The following is a 23,168-nucleotide window of genomic DNA, read 5'->3' as shown; positions in this document are numbered from 1 at the left end:
TACTGAAATTTATGTTGTGGCTTTTCCAGGATGCATTCATTTTTCAAGTTGCATCCCTGCTCCACATCTGAAAATGCTTAAAAATTCAGAGACCTGACTTATTTTAACATTAACTCATCGGTTTATTTTAATCAACTACACACACCGGTGTCTACCATGCCAGCCCCAGATAGCAGCTCTCAAAGCTACGTAACAAAAGTAGTGAACTGAAAAAATAACAGTCTCAGTCTGAAGCTTTCTTAAAGAAAACAACTGTCAAAAGAAATTTTGTGACTGAGATAATACACCTTCAAAAACAACTACACAAAATAATGTATGAACAGAATATATGCTCTGAAATAAAGACTGATGCCCACTAATAAAACTCTCTTCTTCGCTTCTTCTAGGAATAGAAATAGAGTGTTTCTGCACCTTCTTTCATCCTACCATGACTGCTGTGAGGCACACTACATGTCACACATGCTGACTAAAGTCATGAGGGGAAAAAAGGTTGTAGAAACTATGAAAAAACTTAAAGCAAGAAGCAGCACCTTTATTAGGGAAACAGAAGAGCACGTGCTTGGGATAGAATTTATCTTCCTCAAAAACAGTTAGCCTCATCAACTTCTTCAATAGAACAATAACTAAAAAATATATTAACAAAATACAGTAAATCTATAATCAACACTCCTCCACAAAAAATAACATGACATATAAAACCAGTCTCCAAAACAAACATATCACTTCTGAAGTAAATACTTGCTAATCATTTAATTAGAAGAAATTACTAATCAAATGAACAATGACATCAGTGAGCACTGATAGTTAAACAACATACACTTCTTAACATAAGGCAGACAAATTGACCAGCCTTCTTCCAGTTGTTTGTTGCTCATCACGACATCACATTCCCATTTTAAGTTTCATACAAACTTTCCAATACAGCTACAAAGCACACACAGGAAGCTCATATCTTGAAACAACCCCATTAGTTTTTATTCTTAAAAAAAAAAAGTCCTCCAAATGTGGCCAAATTCACTATCAGAACCAAACACAAACTTTGACAGAAAAAACTTCAGCCAACACAGAACATTCTAACCCACCTCAACCACCACCTACCAGATTAGTGGAGCCTAGAGAAGGCCATAAGGGATCTCACCCAGGACACCACACATCCCTGCAGGACCTACACACGTGTAACCCCACAACCAGTGTGATCCAGCTTGAACACACACCAGTCACCATCAAGGGATGGAAATAAACCTGATTATCATTTCCACTTCATCTCTTATGCCTCAGTGATGTCCCATAAAACACCTCTAAAATCCAAAGCAAAAGAAATCACGGGTACAAGATTTGATCTTCATGATTTCTCCTACTTTTATGTTCTTTTAACTCCATCTTATTCTCATAATGCACCTTGCACCACAGAATGACATCATTTCAATTGCATCAAGGCACTTCTGTAAGGCTGTCAACTAAACTAGGTACACTCGTCTAACTCTATAAAAACACTTTACAAAAGCATTAAATAATGCACTCAGAAGTGCAGGTACTCTATCTTTCTGAATCTTGAAAATTAAATAAAAGCAGGCGGTTCTTGAAGAGAATCTGGAAGGCTTTAAAGGAAGCAGTCTGAAATGTTCTTCTTATTTGTACAGTAGGAGCACTAAAACTCCAGCAACTGGAACCAGACAGGAAGGTGAAATGTATACCAACAGGTTGGTGCTTATAGAAAGAGAATCAGACAATGAGGCACTGATATGAGAGCCCCCCATCACTCCTAAAAAGAATTCTAAGATAACAAACATCCAAAAGCCAAGTTCAGACAAACATACAAGATTCCTTTCATGCTCAGCTCTGTAACATTGGTATTGAGAGGAAACTTGAGTAATCTGATAGGTCTAATGAACCTCAAGATTTCAGGAAAATTTTCCTACGTTAAAAGGTTTATGAAGGAAGGTGAAAATTAGAAGAATGCAATGTAGAAATGCAGAACACCCTGAACATCTGGTTGGTTTAGCTACAACCACCTGTAATTCTCAGAGATCAAAGTGCTGACTGATGGCAGGAATTAACACATTCCAGCATAAACATCACACCAATTTATTTTCACCTACGCCACACATGAAAATATAAAGTACACAATTTGAGAGAGAGCATCTCCTCCTTTTCTCCCACCATGAAGTTACATTTCAGATATTTTTATTCCAAGCACTTTCTTCCACCACCCCATCTTCATCTCTCCCCTTCAGTGTCCTTTGCCCAGCAGCCCTCCTTTCATTCATTTACCCAGCGAGGAGTACATGGAAGTGACACGATGCTCACTGCTACGTTATTCATTCTGAACAGCTATCAAGTGTGGATAAGGTCCTGTGAAAGAAAAGAAGGATGATCGTGTGGCCTATAAAGACAGGACAAAGTAGGGGCAGTCTTTACATGACATTCTCAGAGGTCAGTCTTACTTGCTGTGCAACACTATACCTATTCACAGCCCCACTGCAGAATCCTATTTCCTTCTATAACCCAGTTCCTGTGGATCAGTCCTTCAGGGCATCCTGATCCTAAACGATATCAAAAGCATTAATACTCTAAGGAGGAAAAGATGGTGAACGTAAAGGAACATGAGTAAGCAGAGCCACCATCAACAGGATTGAGAATGTCAAGAATTCCCAGGCTAGGCCCATGGAGGTAATACAAAATTGTTACTGACTACTGGGGAGACAAGAAGAAAAATCCCATAGACTGCAGAGAACAGAAATATAGACAGAATGGAGCAAGCCTGATCCACTTCATCAAATAGATAACAAAATAAGAGTTAGGCCCTCCAGTGTTAGCAGCAAGGCACACTGAGACAGGAAGGCTGTACCCTTCTTTGTCCAAACATACAATCTCCCCAACAGCTCATCTTTTCCTGTATCCTAAACCTACAGCTCTATAAAGCGTACTAGAACTTGCGTCACTTACCTGCTTCCTAACAGCAGGCAGCTGAGGCTGCCTCAGCAAAGGAAAACCGAGCTCTGTTACACAGCAACGCCTGCTATACGCAGGCTGAGAGCTCTGCTTTGTTGATTTGGGATAGCTCTGGCTGAGGAAACTAAATAGCTTCAGCTTGCCTGAAGGGCACCAGTTCAATTCCAGAATGCAAGCATGAGGCCGTTAAACCAGTGATCCCCAGCTGGTAATTTTAGCTACAAAAAGGTATTTGAATATTTTGTACTTTGAAAACGAAAACAAAGACTCACGAGGATGGGTAAGACAGACTCCAACACAGCAACACCTTCCACTAAAAGAATCAAGCTTGAGAAACTTGCTTTGTCAGATGCACTACAAAAGCTAGTCAGATTTCAGACATGAGCTGAACATACCGACTCAGCCTTCAATTAATTTATTTTTAACGTGATTATTTAAAAATAGTTTTACTGAGTACATTTTTTTAAATGAATGTTGCTAGCAGAACCACCAGGACAGGAGACAGTAACTATTAAAACAGCTAAACGAAGCATGTCAAAGGTGTTTTTACTGCTAGCTTCTTTCAGTTAGCTCAGTAATAAAGTATTATTTAGCACCCTAAACTACTAGAGCTTAAAAACCATGGCTCAATGCAGATTCTTTTTTTGTATTGTCATTCTTCTAATTAACATAGAAGAACACATTGTGTTCTAAAAATATATATATATATCAAAAAGCACTAGAAATTTTTTTTTCCTTCTACATTCTGCTAACTACCACCACAGCAGTACAGTCAGGGGATCTCAAGACCCAAATCAAGTTTCCAAGACAAAGAACAGAAGGGAATCTGCAAGACAAAGGGCACATCAGGTGACACTGATGGAGACTTGAAAACACACATGTCACTAGAACAAGCCTCACTTTAAGCACTTTTAGCCAGTAGTCATTATGGCAGCCAGAAATATAAATGGACTGAAAAATGATTAGACAATAAGTAAAAATGTTCCCAAGCTATTGAATTATAAGGGCACAATCTGTAGCTCAGCACATGCCTAAGATGCAGACTACCGTAAATTGAAGAAAAAAAAAAGCCCAGGGGACATATCACTTTCTATTCATCTCATCTTTTTCCCCTAGGCATCTGTTACAGGACACTGCCACCAGACCTGACACCAGGCTAGATGGACCTTCAATTTGATACACTGTGACTCTGCTTGCAGTAATCCACATCAGAAGAGTCATTCTGCAAGGTGTATGCATGTCTCTCACATTAGAGTAATCACAGAATCACCAAGGTTGGAAAAGACCTCCAGCCGTTCTACCACCAATATTCCCCCCCCCCCTCTAAACCACGTCCCTCAGTACAACATCTAAATGTTTCTTGAACACCTCCAGGGATGGTGACCCCACTGCTTTCATGGGCAGCTTGTTCCAGCACTCTTTCAGAGACAAAATTTTTCCTGACGTCCAACCTGAACCTCCCCTAGCACAACTTGAGGCCATTCCCTCTAGTCCTGTTGTTAGTTAAGCGGGAGAAGAGGCCAACTCCCACCTCACCACAATCTCCTTTCAGGGAGCTGTAGAGAGTGATAAGGTGTCCTCTGAGCCTCCTCTTCTCCAGACTGAACAATCCCAGTTCCCTTGGCCTGTGCTCCAGACCCCTCACAGCTTCATTGCCCTTCTCTGGACACACTCCAGGGCCTCAATGTTCTTCTTGTAGCAAGAGGCCCAAAACTGAACACAGTATTCCCAGTGCGACTTCACCAGTGCTGAATACAGAATGAAGACCACCTCCCTGTTCCTGCTGGCACCACTATTCCTGATACAAGCCAGGATGCCATTGGCCTTCTTGGCCACCTGGGCACACTGCTGGCTCCTATTCAACCAAACATCAACCAACACCCCCAGGTCCATTTCTTCCACACAATCTTCCAGCCATTCAGTCCCAATCCTGTAGTGTTGCCTGGGGTTGTTGTGGCCAAAGTGCAGGACCTGGCACTCGGTCTTGTTGAACCTCATCCCATTGGCTTCAGCCCAGAGATCCATCCTGTCCAGTTCTCTCTGTAGGGCCTCTCTACCCCCAGGCAGATCGACGCTTCCTGCCAGCTTGGTGTCGTCTGCAAACTTACTGAGGGTGCTCTCAATGCCCTCATCCAGGTTATCAATAAAGCTGGATTTAACTCCATTCACCACCAAGTAATTAAGGACAGACAAACAAATCTCTTAGCAGACAACTGCATCAGTTTACCTACTTGACTTTTTCAGATATAGGTAAACCAAGGCTAAGAAATTATATGACTTGAGGTAATTATTTTAATTCAGCTGCTGAGCTGCAGAACAAACAGCAAAGAATTATTAGTTTCCACACTGGAGTTCAAACCACTAGATGGTGCTTTGAAAATGAAGCAGTTCAGCATACAGAACTCTAAAGCTAGAATAACATATGCTGATTTATAGGTTGCCTTTCTCAGGATTTTTATCAATATTGCTGATTACTGCAGTTCAATAGCTGCAGGCTCTGATCAAACAGCAGTAACAAGAAGAATTAAGCAGGTAATTGAGCGAGATCAAAGAGCTGATGAGAAAAACAGTGAGTATCTCCAGAAATCCTCTAAGTGCTGTCTCTCCAAATAAGACAGATTCCTAACTCTCCTGGTTTTGGAAGTCATTAGATGTTAATATAAATGTGGCATTAAGTACCAGGTTTTGATCACAAACAGCATGGCGCAGCGACTTGGATTACCGTACAGCACCAATTTTTTGGTGCAAATAACATTTACCTCTTCCTTCACTCTTCCTCCAAGGAGTTCTCCTAAGACATTTTTCCTCAAGACTGAAGTCACTCTAGTTCTCTCCTGTGAGGAGTAAATATTTCACTTTTAAGATGTAGAAATCACATCTAAAATGAAATACTCCTTCCTAACTATTACTTTGTAAATTGGTCCTCTCTTATCCATTCACTCACTCAAAACTTGTCTCAATAGTTGCTTGGCTACTCCAGCAGTTTCATCTTTTTTTGATGGCCTGAAATGGTGAGAGATGAAAACACGGCTTAAAATAATCCTCCCCCTCCCTACATCTCATTCTACTGAATCAACTTTAAAAGTGTTCTTCACAGTGTGTTAAGCACATACTTATGACTGAGTAATTTTCACTATCTTCTGTTCCTCTGAAGTTCATATTTCTACTCATCTTCTATATACAACTTTTCCCCTACAGAAATTCCCACAAACACTCTTCCTCCTCCTTTTAAAAAAAAATTCAATTTTGGCTATTTTTCATTATACTTATTTCCTATTTCCATTTATAAAGTAACCCTGCAGATGCACCTAAGCAAGATAACATTCTTATATGCAACTTTTAAAGCTCAATTCTTAACTACCCTTAAGTAAAACAATGACCAACAAGACAAACAACAGCAACACACTTATCCTTGCATAAGGTAATGCAGAAGCTCCTAGAGGTTATTTGATTATTTTTAATTGCCATTGGCTCTCACATTTCTACATTAGGTGATGACTCTTTATCCCCTAGGAATGTTCTTACTTGCACAGCATCTTATTCCAGGATGCCTAGTTACTAGCTCTTGTTTTAAATTAGTTTATCTATGTTTTACTTTAAGTTCTTCAATAACTATTATTAAACGCATTATTATAAACTATGGCTTACTTTCATTAAACAGCTTAGTAGGAAGACCTTTAAAAAGTTAGAGAGAGCTTCTTCTCATTTGCACACTGTACCTTTCTACCAGTACTGTGAACTCACATTGGCATCCCCACAGCTGCTTGCAGCCTTCTGGTTAAACCAAGCACCAACAGCTCAGCTGTAGTTCAGTCAGTCCTAGGCAAAAGGGGTGCTAAAAAACAGCACCATGCCTCCAGGCTCATGCCAGCCTGGTGAACACCTGACTGGGACAAAGCATGCATAAAACAAGGTACTTGCTACCAATAACTATGAATTTTGTGTTAGCTAATAACGTAAGGAATTCTGCAACATTTATCACAAGATGCACAAGAGCAAAAAAAAAAAAAAAGGGTAGGAAATGAACACCTGAAATAAAAAATTGAAGTCTCAAGAAAAACATATTTCTTGGCTTTTATTCCCTAAAAAGAGTAATACAGAAAATGAACATTCATCAAAGATGCTGCAGTCTTATGCCAAGCAGATTAAAACACCTTGTTGTGGTTGGATACAGATTTTTTTTTTCCAGCCAAATACGAAACAGTTCTTTCAAAATATCGATAAATCAGAGCTCCATTCAACACTGACCCCGGTGAGCAAGTTACTTGCTATCCGCTCAAGCTATTCTCAAACCTCAAGTAGCAACATTCGTAGAAGTTATTGTGAATACTTTGGTTATCAAAAGCATTTTGTAACCTTACAAAAGCAGTCTGTTCCCATACTTCTGTGGGATGCTCACATCTGCCTGGGAGCATGCAGTGACCTAGCACCTGTGGAATGTTCTGACAGCAAAAGGCACAGGATAAGTTCCCTGGAGTGACAGGAAATGTTTCTATTATATCTGTGCGTGCATTCAAACATTTGGATTTAGGAGTCACTCCTTTTCTCAGAGCAGCAGCTGTCCTGAGGTGGTCACTGCACACAGTTGCTGCGTGCTACAGCCCAGAGCTGCTTCCAGTCACTCCTCTGCACCTTCTCCAGCTTCTGAAGTAAACACAAACTCCTTTCCAAAAACGTACCACGTTGTTTCCTGTTTGGGGATGGTAGATTCATCTCGCAGAAAGCACTCAAAAATCAGATTGCAAACAATGTAGCACAAGAATTCAAAAACCAAGCCTCAGCTCTTCATTTACCTCAACCATCAGCATTAGACCCGGTTTATATATCTGGGTATCCAGCCTACTTGGAGAGCCAGAACAGGGCCAGACAGCAAGAGCATAAGGATGCAGGAAAGTCACGCTGTCGTCGTGACATGCTCCCAGCATTAGTCAGGACTTTGCACTTCCCTACACCCACATTTTCTCTCGCATCCTTACTATGTTCAAACAGATGCAGCAGTTTCAAAGTCGAGGTCTGTCCTGATGCAGGTATCCGCCTCTTGCAGCAACTTGACAATTATACTGATAACTTTGTAATTACATCCTGTTAAGCAATGCCTGCTCTGTTTCATTTCTTAGTCTCCCCTACATAAAAATATTAGCTGAAACAGTTTACACAAATACTTTTGGGGGATAGATCTACCAAATAGTTTTTCCCTGGGATCAAACCAGAGCATTTATTGATGTGTCTGAATGGACTGCACAGTGAATGCACTGCGCCCCGAGCTCATCGCCTTCTGCTCCTTCCTGATCCCATTTTTCCACTGCCTTCAAAGCTCCCTCTGGATGTAACCAAACAACAGTGCCCCATACCAGCAACATATGCTGCCATGCAGAAGTTTATTACATGATACTAGCATCTGGAAAGCCTCAAGAGAAGCAGTCTCCTACGCTAGCAATAGCAATATCTAACTGATAAAACGTACCTGGCACCTGCAGTACCTAACAGAAGATTATAACTAAGCAACATCAGCGCTGAATAGCCCCCACCAGACTGAATATCCCAAAAGTAGCCATCTTCAGGATACACGATCTTCCAAAGAGTTCCAAAAGAGACCTTGGAACCCATTAACCTTAGCAGAAGGAATCTCAACAATACTTTGACAAAACAGGACAGTAAGCAGTATAACCAGGAAAGCTACAGTCATAGAATCATACAATCACAGAATGGCTGAGGTTGGAAGGGATCTCACAGCCCACCCAGCCCAACCCCACCTGTGGGCTGGGTGCCCCCCCACCCCGCTGAGGCTGCCCAGGGCCCATCCAACCTGGCCTTGAGCACCTCCAGTGATGGGACATCCATACTCCTTTGGCCAGCCTGTGCCAGATCCTCACCACATCCTTGAGTAAAGAATTCCTTCCTAACAACTAACCTAAGTCTCCCCTCTGTTAGTTTAAAGCCATTTCCCTTTTGCTTGTGCAAAAAGGGAGTCCCCCTCCTGCTTATAAGCTCCCTTCAAATACTGGAAGTTCCTATATGAGAACTCTCCTCCATCTTAAATGCCGCCAAAACATTCCAAGGTTTCAAACATTTTATTATTATTAATTCAACTATGTTATCCATAAAAATTTAATAGGCACATGAGAAAAAAAAAAAAAGGCTATTTCTGAAGAAGACACTATCACACTGACCCATTTTGAAGTTTAAAGGCAATGCAATAAGCTCCCAAAACCAACAAGAACCATTTGCAAACAAAGTCTCAATGGGCCACAGCTCTGCCTACCTCAGGCAGTTCCCTGGAGCAGGAAACCCAGAGGTGCTGCCCGCAGTGCAATGGCACGAGATGATAGTGATAGGTGGGGCAAGCAGGACGCAGCGGGGTGGGAAGGTCCCCCAGCACAGCTCAGCGCCATGGAAATAAGGGCACACACTGGGTACCGAGAGCACCGTGTACAGCACGGTACTGCATAGTGGTAGATAGGTCTTACCATAAAGAGACAGAATTTCTATTAGAATGAAGATAAACGTAAGATCAGTTTTCATTATTAATGTGAAATCCGATTCACTTTGATTAAGAAATCGTGACAAAAGCTACAAGTGCAATTTCCTGTACGTTTAATTCTATGAATATTTTCTTTCTGTCCACTAAAAGTTTACTGATATAAAACAAGAAGTCTTTTAAGAACTATCGGTAATTAGTTGCTGCGCTTCCAGTTACTCCGTCTCTCGTTGATTTCCACCGCAGTCGCTCGGAGCAGCACCAGAGCAATGCGTCCCCCGCGCACCGAGCAGCGCTGCCTGCACACACCGCCGCCACCCGCGCTCCAGTTCTGCAGTCTCATCTCAACTTTTCCTGTTATTTTTTTTCTAACCCAGCAGCACAGCGCTGTCACGCGGGTGAACGAGCTGCGTGCGGGAAAAGAGTGACAGGAACGAGCTTCGGCGCGGCCGCCGAACGCTGGAAGAAGGACGGGTGGCGGTGACAGGACAAAATTAAAACAAGTGCTCCGTAAGGTGAATCACGCTGCTGCAATAGCCGAGGGGAAGGGATGCGGCGGATGCTGAAAGCCAGCGACGCTCCTTGCAGCGCCCTGAGCACGGCGCAAGGTGCGCGCTCGTGCCACAGGGCACCGCTTCGCCACGCAGCGGCTGCGAGCGCTCCGCAGAGCCCTCAGCCCCCAAGCAACCCCCGGAGCCGAGCGGGCAGCGCTGACGCGGCGGCATCCGGACCCCCGCGGCCGTGCCCCGCCGCTCACCTTGGGTTTGTAGAGCCACTTTCGGAACCTGTTCATCATCCCCGCGGCCGCTGCCCCGCCGCCGCCGCCCGGAGCGCGCCGCCCGCCGGCTGCGGCCACAGGGGCTGCCGGCTGCCCGCCCGCAGCGCGGGCTGCTCGGGGAACGGGGCGAGCCCTGCCGCTCGCCGGGAGGCTCCGCGGGGCGGAGAGTCTCAGCGCCGCCCGAGCGAAGGCTGCGCGCCGCCGCCTCAGCGCAAGGACCGGCCGCCGGCACGGGCAGCACCGACTGCTCCGCGCCTCAGCGTCTGCCCCCAAAACATTGCGCGGCCACCCGCCCGACAGCGGCGCCCCTTCGCCGATCGGCGCATGCGCGGGGGCAGTCCCACGCGCTCCCTCAGCAACGCCCACAGGCCCCGCGACCAATCGGAAGGCGGCTGGGAGTGGCCTCCGGGGGGCTCGCCCCGCCCACCAAGCTGCTCATTTGCGTAACACGAGGAGGGGGCGGGGGACTACATTTCCCAGCATGCCACGCAACGCAGCCGGAGGCGCGATGCTGAGTGAGGCGGTACAGCGCGTGCCGGGATTTGTAGTCTTCTCCCCATGAGTGATGCTGAGCGTGTCGCATTCCGGACGCCAAACTTCTGCTTGTCACAGCTATCCTTAACCGAGCGTGTAGCAATCGGCTGATTAATTTCTAAGTCTCTCGTTAGTGCAAAAACCGAGGAGCGGATGAGTGCGTTGCTCGGCAACGGAGGCAAACAATCGCCGCCATCTTTTCTCCTGCCCGGGTAGTTCTTCGCCAACGCTGGCGCCGCTGTGCCACAGGAAGGCAAGCGCGCGGAAGAACTACAGCTCCCGTCAGCTCCCGCGCCGCATAGCAACCGCGGCGATGCGACGGCTTTGAGCTGAACAACGGGTGGAATGGTGAATGTGTGAGGTGAAGTGCCCTGGGCAAGGCAGAGATTGCTTTCGCTGTGGTGATTTCGGTCAAGCAGTAGTGGTGTCCTTCGGCGTGTCTGCCTGGTGGGTGAGTGAGGTACAGGAGGTTTTGTACAGTGGGTATTTAAAGCTAGATTTAAAAAAAAAAAAAAATGCACTGCCAACGAAATATTTGTGGTAGGCATACCAGATAGTGAAATAAAATACAACAGTGAGGTGCGGGATGTAGGTGCCCCCCGCTGAGGCCCTGCTCCCTCAGGGGAGGACGGCTGAGAGGGCCCAGGGCTGCTCAGAGGGCTCCAGAAAATTCCAGAGTAAATGAGAAGGACGGGATGTGACCCTGGGACAAACACACCCTGTGTTCAGGGGCTCTTGTGGCATGCAGCTGAGGAAAACATCTCTCCTACTTAGAGCGGCAGCTACGTGATGTGATGGCGTTTTGCAGGGAGATTTGCTTCAGCCCTCTGTTAATAAGGGCTGCTTTTGGCAGGGGAAATGTAATCTCCGTCTTTGTAGGCAAGGAATGGAGGAGCAGATGTAATAACTGAAGGAATCTCTCTGATCGTTGAAACCAGTGCCTACAGTCTGTGGTCAGTCTTAGTATATGCAGTTGCTTTCAAAGTATCTCCAGGCCCTGCTGCAAAATAAGGCCACATCGGGTTCTTACCTCCTTTAACAGAAATTCTGTATCAGATAATGGAAAACAACATTTTCTTCATATCAAATTTGTATCATACACCAGAATTAGTATTTTCTCCTAAATGTATGGATGCACTCTATAACACAATGCATTAAGTTTGGGATTTTGTGTATATGTTTTAAAACTATGATAATAACAGCAGTTTGTTTAAATACATTCACAGGGGAAGAGCCCCTCTATGTCCAAAGCACTCAAGCTGTTAGTTTCATATTCCTTTTTTTTTTTTATGACTGTTTTTTGGGAGGGAGGTAGGGGGAGGAATATCAGCATGTACAAAGGATGAGAGCTCAACTATGATTTCTCCTATGCCAGGAGAAAAAATATTTGTCACTGGGAGAGCTGTTGGAGCCTGAATTATGATTCAATCTGAATGAGTGCAGAGGTATTTCTCTCCCCCTTATCAAAAATTCCCTGTGAGTGTAAGAACCTTGGCAGGTACAGAGAGTCATATAATGTTCTGCAGAGGAGGGGAGAAATGATGATTGCCCCTATGACACAGACACTGTAGCATCTCTTCTTTATTTGTCATCGCTTGTCCTGATCCAATCTTGTCTTGCTGGTCATTTTTTTTAATTTGGACGTTTTGTCTTCATCACACAAGGTAACTAAATGCCTATATTGCACGTAATCACAGACAAACACTTCCTTTTCAGCAGTAATTTAGTAATTAAAAATACTGCTTAGGCAATTATAATTGAGTTTGATAATGCTGAAAGGCAGAGTATAAGAACACAGTATCAGGAAATGTTACTACATCCTTCTACAACAAGAAATGAATTATCTTTACCACAGCAAGAATGAATCATCTTGATCAAGCTTTCTTTCCCAACAGCAGAATATGACAATAAACAAAATGGAAGAACAATTTTCAAAAACATATTTTTTCACCATACATAATTACTTCTGTGTTCATTTTTTCTAATTGCTAAGCCAGATTAATGACTTTCAGCCCTGATCGTTGTTGTTATTGGTCTTTAACATAGCAATATGCACACATGTATGAACTAATGAATAGTTCTTGTCACGCAGACATTAAGATCCAGGTAGCCAGCACTGTGAACTCTCACACCTATGAGTAAGACATCATTTGAGAGAGATGTAATCCCTTCACTTCAGAAACAAAACGTCAAGCATAAAAAGTAACCAACTGCTGTGCCTTCAGAAACCTTGGCAGTGGCTGAGGCTACCGATGTGTTGCTATCACTGCCCAGCCTGCTGACTTCCTTCTATGTCTCATGTCTCATCTCCCATTCCTTTTTTTTTTCTTTTTGAAAAATAGGCTGTTAACAACTACATGTAACAGGGTTTAAGACTAAAAGTTCTGTTTTCATTTACATCTCACTGGGAAGATCAATGTATTAAGTAGGACCTGTATAGCACACATGCAAAAATTAATGCTTTTCTCTAGATTATATTTAATTATATTTTATCAAATAACCTGATACAGAAACCATTTAAAGTATCATCCTAATGATCTCTTGAGATATTTGCAAAATAAGAGATATGTAATTATGTCTTGTATTTTATTGATGTTTCTACAGTTTTCTCATTTCTCCTGTTAGTGGTTCTGAATAACTGTGATTTTGAAAGCTTGACCTAAATGTTCTCTTGTACATTACTGCAGTGTATTTTCTCTATGAGCCTATCAACATATATTATGCTACAACCGAAGAAGGCATGAAAAATTAATGATTTACTGTATTTATAGGATTCTCCATGGTGAAGATGGTCAGCCATGGAAAACATATTACAATAATAATCCAACAGCTTAACAAATTTAACCCAGAAAATCAGAGCATGGAGGATTTCTTGAATGAATCAGCTAAGATGTTGCAGGTACATTGTTTCAGTTCATTTTACATCGTTTACAACTTTTTAGTGAATTATGAATTATGAAGTTATCGATTTTCTAACATACTCTTGTAGCTTTCATAGATTTTTCTTACAGTACCGACGTTTTTCATTCATGATTTTAAGACCAAATTTCTTGAGGTTATCACCAGAAAAGAGAGAAGTAAAAAGATCAGAAGAGTTGAATAACTGCTTGGGTAGCCACTAAAGATGGGGGACGCAACAACTTCCTAAAATGGATCTGACAGTCACAGGGGAAGTTTCTCTTCCACTTCTAAACTGTTTTGTCATTTCCTTTCTCCTTTTCTCCTTCCAAATGAAAGTTCCTGTCAGCACCACCTATTTATATGTACAAAAGCAGTTCAGAAGCTGACTCGCAGGATCTAGTATTCTTGCTCTGAGGACATAAGTGATTGTCACAACAGGATAGAAGGCAACTGGCAGTAAATTGACTACCTGATTTTAATCTAATACTGCAAGTAACCTGACTAAGGTTTGCCAATCTGTAGCTACGCTGGCTGAAGCAGTTCCTATCCTCTCCTGACCAAGCTCTGTCATCTTTTCACATCTCTTTGTCCTTACTGCCACCCTAACTTCTGCTGATGCAGCCAGTGTATTGAATCAGCTTTAAAAAATCATTAAGACATCAGTATTATTAACCTACTGTTGTCTGTACATGCTGTGTACTAACTACTTTGTCAAAACTCTGATTCCATACTGCCATGTAGCTCAAGTACTCATTTCCACTTCTGACAGTAAAGAATAAAATGCCGCTATTCCATTTAATTAGTTTCTTTTGTATTCATTTTGCATAAACATAAATGACTGCAGGAATACAAAACTTCAGAGTTCTGGTATGGAGACTACAGGTTAAATCCATACACATTTCTTGACTGTTTGCTTTCTTAAACAGTTTCCACTTCGGCCCCTATTTTCTGTCTCTTGCACTGTACTGGCATAACTCTTTATGCATTCATGTGTTGAATTACATCAGGGAACTGATCCAGTTTCAAAATAATCATTTTTCACTGAGCAGAGACTGGGTAAATTCAGCTAAATTCACTGCTGCCAAAATAAATACTTGTAAAAATTAATATTCAGAGCATTACTCTTCTCAGCCCAGGAAAGGTGACATAAAGACAAAAGAAGCAGTAACTCCGTTAGAAAATCATGAATGTTAGGATTCTTAATAAACTATTTCAAATGGAAAAGAAAACAGAGGATAGCTGATGTCATAGATAAGACAAAAATCTTTCTCTGGGATAGTTTGAAACACTCTTTCAGCTCACTTACTACATAATATTTTTGCTGGGAATTCATCCAACAAAGTAAGATCTATTTTTCTACAGAATTCAGCTTCAGGAAATGTTTCAGTACCAAATAGATGATTATAATTTATCAGGGAAAATTCATTTCACTTCTTTCTTTTCTATTTCATAATAGGTTTGTGTTCCCCAAAATATTGTAGTGTTTTTGTACACATGATCTCCAGGCTTGGCCACTTACCAATTAGTCAGTATTAACTGCTTTCAGCAGAAACTTCCTCTGGTTAGAATCCTGATTAAGGCTACCACTTTAAACCACACTCAATTTAAGCCTGTATGTCTCATGGTAGCAGCATGATAAACTGCAAAACTAACATTGTGAACTGCTGGCCAGACAAAAATCAACAGACTCAGATTTTGAAAGTACAAATCCATATGATTGCAAGACACAGCTCTTTATTCAGTTAAGTAGGTATCCAGTGTATCAGACTTGACTTCTCAACAAGTTAATATATTCTATTCTATTGGTTTTCTATTTGATTAAATTGTTTTCTATCTCCTGGGAGAATAATCAGATTCAACTGTGTTTTATTAATATTATGTATCTTTAAATATTGTATTTGTATATTTCTAATCTTTATGTCCTTCTAATGTGATACCTGATGTATCTTGTCTAGCTTTTTGATAACCTGTTGACAACCTACAGAAAATATGCTTGTTAGCTTATTGTCCAGGTATTTGATGTTGATCCTGGTGAAACGAACAAATTTGAGCTAGGTTATATCTCTCAAAATAAAAAGACAGCATGCACAGGTCACTCCAGAATACGTTCTGAGATTTAGCACCTTCACCAGGCTCTCTACCAGCCTGTGGGAGCCACTACGGATGCCAGTATTGTCAAGTGCCAGGTCCTCGAGGTTATTGCAGCTGGCAGGCACGTGCTGATATCTGAACTGCAAGGAGAAGATAGCAAAGGACATTTCACAGACCAAAACCTCTCTTTTTTCAGAATGAAGTATGTTTTGAGAAGCAATGTAAATGCTCGTAGTAGCTGAAGATCATCTAGATCCAACGTCCCCTGCCATGAGCAGGGTTGTGACCTTCTAGATCAGGCTGCACAGGTGTCATCCAGCCTGGCCTTGAGCACCTCCAGGGATGGGTCAACCACAGCTTCTCTGGGCAGCCTGTTCCAATGCCTCACCACTCTCTGAATAAAAAATTTCCTCCTAACATCTAATCTAACTCTCCCTTTTTTTAGTTTAGAACCATTCCCCCGTGTTCTATCATTATGCACTTTTCATTCATATGTGAGTATGTTCTAAGTAAATCTCATTTTATAGGTTAGAAAAACCTATAAACCCAGGTTTCAAGAGAGAACATAATCTCTCCAAAGCCACTCAGGAAGCATGAGAGAAAGGCTTGTTCCAGTCTCAGTTCCCATCTTCCAAGTCCTAATTCGTGTTTCTGTATACAAGTGGAGTTAGGGAATCTCACTGATTATTCGCCTTCTGTTTTTAAACAAATGAAATATCATAAGCATTTTGTTTCTTCTAATTAGAATGTTATGATAAAAATTAATCTAGAGGAAAGTCTGTGTTAATCTCCATATATTTTATTTCTGCATCATGTTAATTTTATGTCATGAAAAGAATTTATGTTGATTGTTCCCAATATGTTCTCATACGTGATTTTCTTCCAGGAAAGAAATTACACTTTGACTTGTAATTCAGCTATTTACAATCTTTGTGTTTATTGCATTATATGTTATAACATTTGGAAGATAGTGCTGGACTTGCTTTTCACTGGGAATGTTTTCAAGAACATGGGTTCATTCGTTATATGGTGTGTGATTCTTAGGTGCAACAAGCCAGCCTTCACCTTTGATCTCACATAGTCTGCTATGGCCTTCAGAGCTCGTAAAAGCAAATAGTAAATGCATATAAATGTTCTTGTTCCAGTGTTGTGACCTCATTGGTATTAAAACAGAGTTCAATTTGAATTGTCCTGAAAATACATTAACTTAATTATTTAAACCTATCTTCGTTCTTTAAATTATGGATATTCACATTCTAAACTACATGTTTATTTCTATTATTCTTTGTTTGAATGCAAACACTGCTTCTCTTTGTTTATCTTCCTAAATGCTTTTTAATACTCTTCCCATCAGATTGATGCCCTCCAGAAAATATCTTCATTCTTGTTTATTAAAGCCCCTTCTTTTTATTCAGTATCTTCAATTAAATCTAAAAATGATCCACATCCATAGAGATCCTTCATCTAGTGTATTTTACATAAGGACATGATTTTATCAGACCTTTTATAAAAATGGACTGCTTCTGTTCATTTTGAAGGAAAAAAAAGGTTTGCATCAAACTGAAGCATCCCAGGCTGTTTTTTGTCCAACTGACTGCTAACAAGAGACATATTCTAATACAGAAACTGTCGTGCAATATTTGTGCCTTTCTCTATGTAAATAACTCACTTTGATTTCAGTGGAATTATTTGCTTCAATTAGAATTGCAAGATCAGACCCATCATATTGACTTTTATAAACCCCACCTACTGAAAAGCTTACTTCTGTAAAACTGGAATAGCCACTCCATATTCACTGTTTTACTCCTTTATTCCTCTGATATTGATAGCAAGAGGAACGTGCTTATGAGCTTTCCGTTTGCAAGAACATGGTGTAATTTGGCATAACTCTTTATCGTTCTCATTTGTATTGGTTTAGCTGTATGTCTCACACATGCCCACTCAACTGTGAGTAAAGTCGCCAAATGTCAAATGTCATTCGTTTATTTTTTGATATGAAAATAATTTAATGGGAGATTATTTTGATATATACAGTGGAGAAATGTCCTACTAAATTGCACAAGTCTAATCTGTATTATTGGTTACTGATATAGATGCATGCTATGATCTTTCTATGAAAAGGGTGGAATCTGATTTTTCTGCAACATTCTGCTCATATAATTTAATAAGTACAAGGGAAAATAGCCTTAACTGTACCTCTTCAAGATGCTCAGCACTGTTACATGAAAATACTAGCTGGTGACTGCAACATGGACTGTAAATAGTAGAAGCAGTGCATTCTCCTATTTATATCCTAACATGCTAGGGCTTTTTTCCCTATTGAAATGGCTAGTAGCATTTTCACTGACTTTAAGGGCGAAAGAGTGCTCAGTTCTGGTGACTGATCCAAACCCCAGTGAATTCAGTAGGGATATTTTCTTTCCTTTGCATGGCATTTTGATTAGACCCCTGGAGAGGACTAGCACTGATATCTGAAGTGCTATAAATTAATCAGATAGCATCTGCAAAATGTGCATATTCTGCCTAGAAGTAGGCAAGATCAGTACATGCTATTACCTAGTTCTCTCAGGAGGTGAAAGCTGTTTTATCTTTTCATCAAATATTATCTTCTTCCTTAAATGTTTGTTTCACCTCAAACTAAATCCTTATCCTGAGGAGACTCAAGCAGGGCATGGCTGGTGCTCCTTCTCTTCCTTCCCTCCAGAAACAAGAACTTTTCTTTCTTTCCTTACCCATCCTTTTCTGACCTCCCCTAAACAGCTCCCATTGTCATACTTATAATCATGCACCCACACTGGCGAGGCTTGCTTTTTGCAGATATTTCTCCATTTAATTCATGGAATTTCTTGTACTAACAAATTTTAGAAGTTGTTTGTGTTCACAAATCGTATGCTTAAGCTTTCTTACACATTCTCTTCTATTCTTGAAGCAACTTGACCCATTCCCAGCCACAGCTAAGTGTCAAGGAGCAGGGAAGATATGCCCCCAGAAGCAGACTAAGGGCATCAGGAATCTCTCAAAAGGCAGAGATGCCAGTCAGCACGTATTCATACTACAGCCAGACAATCTCATGCACAGACAGGATCCTTCTTTTACAACTTAAACACTTTGGAATCAGGAAAACTGAAATTCAGTGTCATAAAGAGAATGTATTCAGATATGTTTTATGAGAATGACATTGTGAACACATATTACAATGCTTTACTTACATCCAGTGCAGCCATTGCTCAACGCTGTAATATATTGGCTTCCAAATATTAAAAAAATAGAACCATCCAGTATTCATCTACTATAAGCTTACTATGCTTTACACAACAAAACAGATAATAATAAGCTGTAATATTTGAGATAGATTGTTTCTAGAGCCATATTATTCAAGATTTATTGTCTTTGATAAATTTCAATAATCAGTGCAATAAAAGATTATAGCTGCATGTTACTTTCACCTGTAAATTATCTGGCCTTTCTCATGCTGAAGTACTCACACAAGATGCTTGCCAAGCTGACCAACTGGTAGTTGAAGGGAAAGCAGTTGAAGGGAAAGCAGTTCAAGGAAAAGCAGTTGAAGGGTAATTAAGAAGATAAGAACATGGCCTGATGGACAGTAAAAGACTCACAAATTTTAGCATTTATGATTTTTTTTCCTGTTGCCGCCGATGACTTTGTGTTATCTGGGGTAAATCTCTTACCAAATCTGTACTGCAGTTCCTACATTTGCAAATATTACCTGGAAAGGAATCTCCTTAAAAAATGTGATTGATATCTGTGATGTGACAGCCCTCTGAGCTGTTCGCTATTTGTGTTGTTCAGTTACCTCAAAATGATTGTACTTCTTTTTATACACAACTAACATTTTCTTTCCAGAAAACATTAATCATTATTAATTTTGTGTCTCGATAGACTCTTAATGTGGCAGAAGAAAAATTTGTATTGGAAACACTAGCTGGATGCATAGAATATAAATCCTTGCTGGACGTAGTAGTCAGTGCCTTTTTTGCTCGTGATGGGAGATACTGTCTGATTTCTGAGCGTAATCTCTATATAGGTAAGCTTTATTTAAAACAGCAAATAAGTTTAACACAGATCTTTAAAAAACATTATTTTATTAGTGCAGGTCCTATTGTTACATTTAAAGCACGGTCGTCGTGCTCAGTGCATTATGAAATACAGGGCCTTCTCCAATAGCCTGATGTTGTAACGTCTAAATCCTGAAATTGTTATTTAGTTTGGGTTCTCACAGGTATTAGCTGGATATTTACCTGAGAAAATTCTGTAGAATATGCCTGAAGATTAGATTAATTATAACATACAGGCTGGAAATAACATCACTGACTAGAAGTATCTTGAAAGCTCATTGTTTTCCTTCATTGTCTTCTATGAGATTCAATACCTCTGCCATTCTGAGATGAAACGGTATAACAGAGCGCTGTCTGTCGAGGAACAAAGCATGTCTCACAACATGAGAAACCATTGCTTCTATCCATACATGAGCTTCTTCATTACTAGTCATCACAATGATGTAAATAGACTTACGTCTTGTCTCCATGTGTTAGGTCAATAGTCTGCCTTACATTAGTTACTAGGTTAAAATCAGTTATAATACAACTGTGTCTGATGGAATGAGCTAGCTAGTTAGAGGAGATACTATCACCAATGTTTTTTCAGGCATTGAGAAGTATTAAAAAGTCATCTTTTAAATACTTTTACGCAATGCATTTAAGACAGATACACTTAGGTTGAGTTATAAAGTTCCTAAATGAATTGGAATCATGAATTGCGCTGGCATTGGTTCTCTGGGTCTTTTGGGGTACTTTGTAATGTCAAGACTATTTCATTCAAAATGTTTGAAAATATTAAAACATAGCTAACATAATTACAGCTACATTTTATGTTTTAAAAGCTATTACATTTTTACTGTAATTCTGGTTGCTTCTGTCACAATCCCAGGAAAGACGCAGAAGTCAAAATCAAGTAGCAAACTGAGGGGAATATCAAGGACAAAATTCATATAAGATTGAGTTTATTTTAAATGATAATGCTTCATTGTCTCCATTTCTCCAAAGCCTTGTTTTTCGGTGTCTGGATCACATAAATTATACCTTTAAGCTGAGTGTTGCAATAATTGGATTGTTAGGACTGGTCCACTCAAAAGCCTCCATTAATCACAGACAAAGGGGAGACCCCAGAAGATTTTCCTTTATCAACAAGTTGAGAGTCTAAGGTCATTGGCTTATATTTTTTTAAGCTGCTTGTGATTCCCTTTGCCAAGCTGCATTGACACTTAAATGATCAAAGCTGCTTAAAAGGGCTGTTGCTATGTGTGAGCAGATTTGAATTTAATAAAGCTTGTAGGAGATAAATGTATATTCTACTAAGACTGCTTAAATATGTTGCTATGCTAAAGCACAAGATTGAAGCCTAACGATTCACTGGGTTGGTTGCAGCATATTGGTCAGGACTTATTGGTTTGGTGGCAGCTAAAATACTGCAGTGTGAGTGAAGTCTGACTGATGCAAGTCAATATGGTCAAATAAAAGCTGATACGGAAGCTCGTGAACTTTGCAGGCCCATTGAAATCTCAAAGAACTGATTCCTTCTGTATCAAACTGCGTATGTGCCAGAAGGGAATGAGAGAATCAGATCTGGATTTCTCAGAGAATTCCACAATTTGAAAATTTGTTTTAATTATAATTTAGAATAAAAGCATAAATTGCAATATCTATGCAAAGTGATCACTTGAAAATAAAAGGGAAATGAAATACTAGAAATTTTATGTTTAAAACTTTTGTTTTGTACAATAAACTATGATTTTGGAAAGGTATCCTCTCTTAAGAATATTAAAAACAGAATATGTTGAAAAATCCACTATCAAAACTTTTTTTTAGTTTTTTTTCCTTCACGTTAGATTTTTTTAGAATGACTTTGCTTACACTGGAAATGTTCATTACATCATAAAAGAGCTGTTTATAACAATTTAATCCTTTCAGAAACTTTTCAGTCATGCCTCTCAGGAGCCATTTGAGTCCTGTTTTCCCTGCCTTATTGCCACATTGACGTGGAATTTCACAGATGGAATATGCATATACTTGGTGTATTAGATGGTACAATTGCCCAAAGAAATGGTCTGCCCTTATCCTCATCACTGGCCACCAATTCTCACCCCCATGAGTTAGAATTTTTTAGCTGCCATCCAGCAAACTGATCATGAAACTGTTTCAGGTTAAAATTCACAATCTGATTCACCTTGGCTCTGTGGGTACTTGCCCTAGAGAAGAAATGCCAGGAAGTAAAGGGAGAGAATGGGAACAAGCGTTTAGGGGTTGACGGAGCTGCTTATTTTAGCAATGAGGGTGGCATAATGAAATCTCTGCACAGTCTTAGAGGATTCCAAATTCTGCACTAGTAGGTATCCCAGTTTTGCGAACAGATATTTGCAGGTGCTGGGAGGACCTCTATCTTGGATGCTTTTTGGATAGCTACTGCTGCTTTACATTTTTTGTGTAAGTGGACAGCTGTTACAATTTTTGCATTGAATTCTATATAAATTCTTCAAAAAACTGTAAATTTATGCTAGCCTAGATCTAATTCAAGAAACTGATAACTGACTTATATGAACCACAGCATAGTCACAAGGTGAATAATAAGCATAAGGTGAATATTATAACTTTCCTTTTACGATTTCTCACTGACAAGCACTATATTGCCCAGTTAGATAAGCAATATAGAAGAGTATTTAAGATTAAAGCCCTAGAGCATGCTGAACAGAGTGTATACATTTACCACACTTTCCTGTTGCATTTTAAATATATTTCTCTTTTGCCAGTTATTTGCTATTTGGCAACTTTTCAACTAGAAGAGCTTGGTCTTCAGCACTTCAGCAGAATTGTGAAATCTCTAGACACTGCAAAAATGCATAAGGTAATAGAAGTACTTTTTTTTTCACTAATTTGTGTTTTCCTCATTGTATTTGATTAATCAGATAATTTCTCTCAACTTTCAGGATAATTTAAATTGAGAAATTAGTTTTCAGTTTAAATTCAGCAATTAAATAGAAATTATTATTCTGTTATCACAAAAATCTTGAGTTTCTGTACTTAGGCAACAACTACCTCATATTCAGTCAAAGATTAAATTGTATTTTTTTATCATCTAAGGAAGTAGAATAATCCAATGATTTACAGCTGTCCTTCTAGCTTACTCTCGGCTCTGCTTGCATTCCATCTTTGACTTCAGGCAGTAGAACAAGTTTTTGTCATACACAATGAATCTGTTGAAACTTGCACTTCATGCCAATTTGTGTTCTTTTTTCCCTAAGCAGCCCACTGCCACTTTGATTATTAATCCTATTGCCCCTCCAATTCTTTTTCCCTTTTCCAGAAAAAGCAGAGTTTCTAGTTTGGGGTTAGGCACGTACCAATTGCATCATTACAAAAT

The 23,168-nt window shown here is 40.3% G+C and overlaps 2 protein-coding genes across 6 annotated transcripts in view; one reads left to right on the top strand and one right to left on the bottom strand.

The window, feature by feature from the left end:
• Positions 1-10,292, bottom strand: part of ZFYVE28 (zinc finger FYVE-type containing 28) — a 144,416-nt gene extending 134,124 nt beyond the window's left edge. For both annotated transcript variants that reach the window (XM_021394859.1, XM_021394860.1), the window contains exon 1: positions 10,188-10,292. In XM_021394859.1, the coding sequence (XP_021250534.1) occupies positions 10,188-10,226 (39 nt within the window). In that variant the 5' untranslated portion in view covers positions 10,227-10,292. The remainder of the gene's footprint in view (positions 1-10,187) is intronic.
• Positions 10,972-23,168, top strand: part of CFAP99 (cilia and flagella associated protein 99) — a 48,384-nt gene continuing 36,187 nt past the window's right edge. The window contains exons 1-4 of one of the 4 annotated variants that reach the window (XM_021394865.1): positions 10,972-11,103; positions 13,514-13,641; positions 19,635-19,779; positions 22,558-22,652. In XM_021394865.1, the coding sequence (XP_021250540.1) occupies positions 13,522-13,641; positions 19,635-19,779; positions 22,558-22,652 (360 nt within the window). In that variant the 5' untranslated portion in view covers positions 10,972-11,103; positions 13,514-13,521. Of the gene's footprint in view, positions 11,203-13,513; positions 13,642-19,634; positions 19,780-22,557; positions 22,653-23,168 lie in introns of all 4 variants that reach the window. The other 3 variants (XM_021394864.1, XM_021394862.1, XM_021394863.1) reach the window with 3 other exon arrangements.

This window comes from Numida meleagris, chromosome 4 (assembly GCF_002078875.1).
Source record: "Numida meleagris isolate 19003 breed g44 Domestic line chromosome 4, NumMel1.0, whole genome shotgun sequence".
Classification (NCBI taxonomy): Eukaryota; Metazoa; Chordata; class Aves; order Galliformes; family Numididae; genus Numida; species Numida meleagris.
The sequence above is the reverse complement of the archived record's forward strand: the minus strand, read 5'-3'. Positions and strand labels throughout refer to the sequence as shown.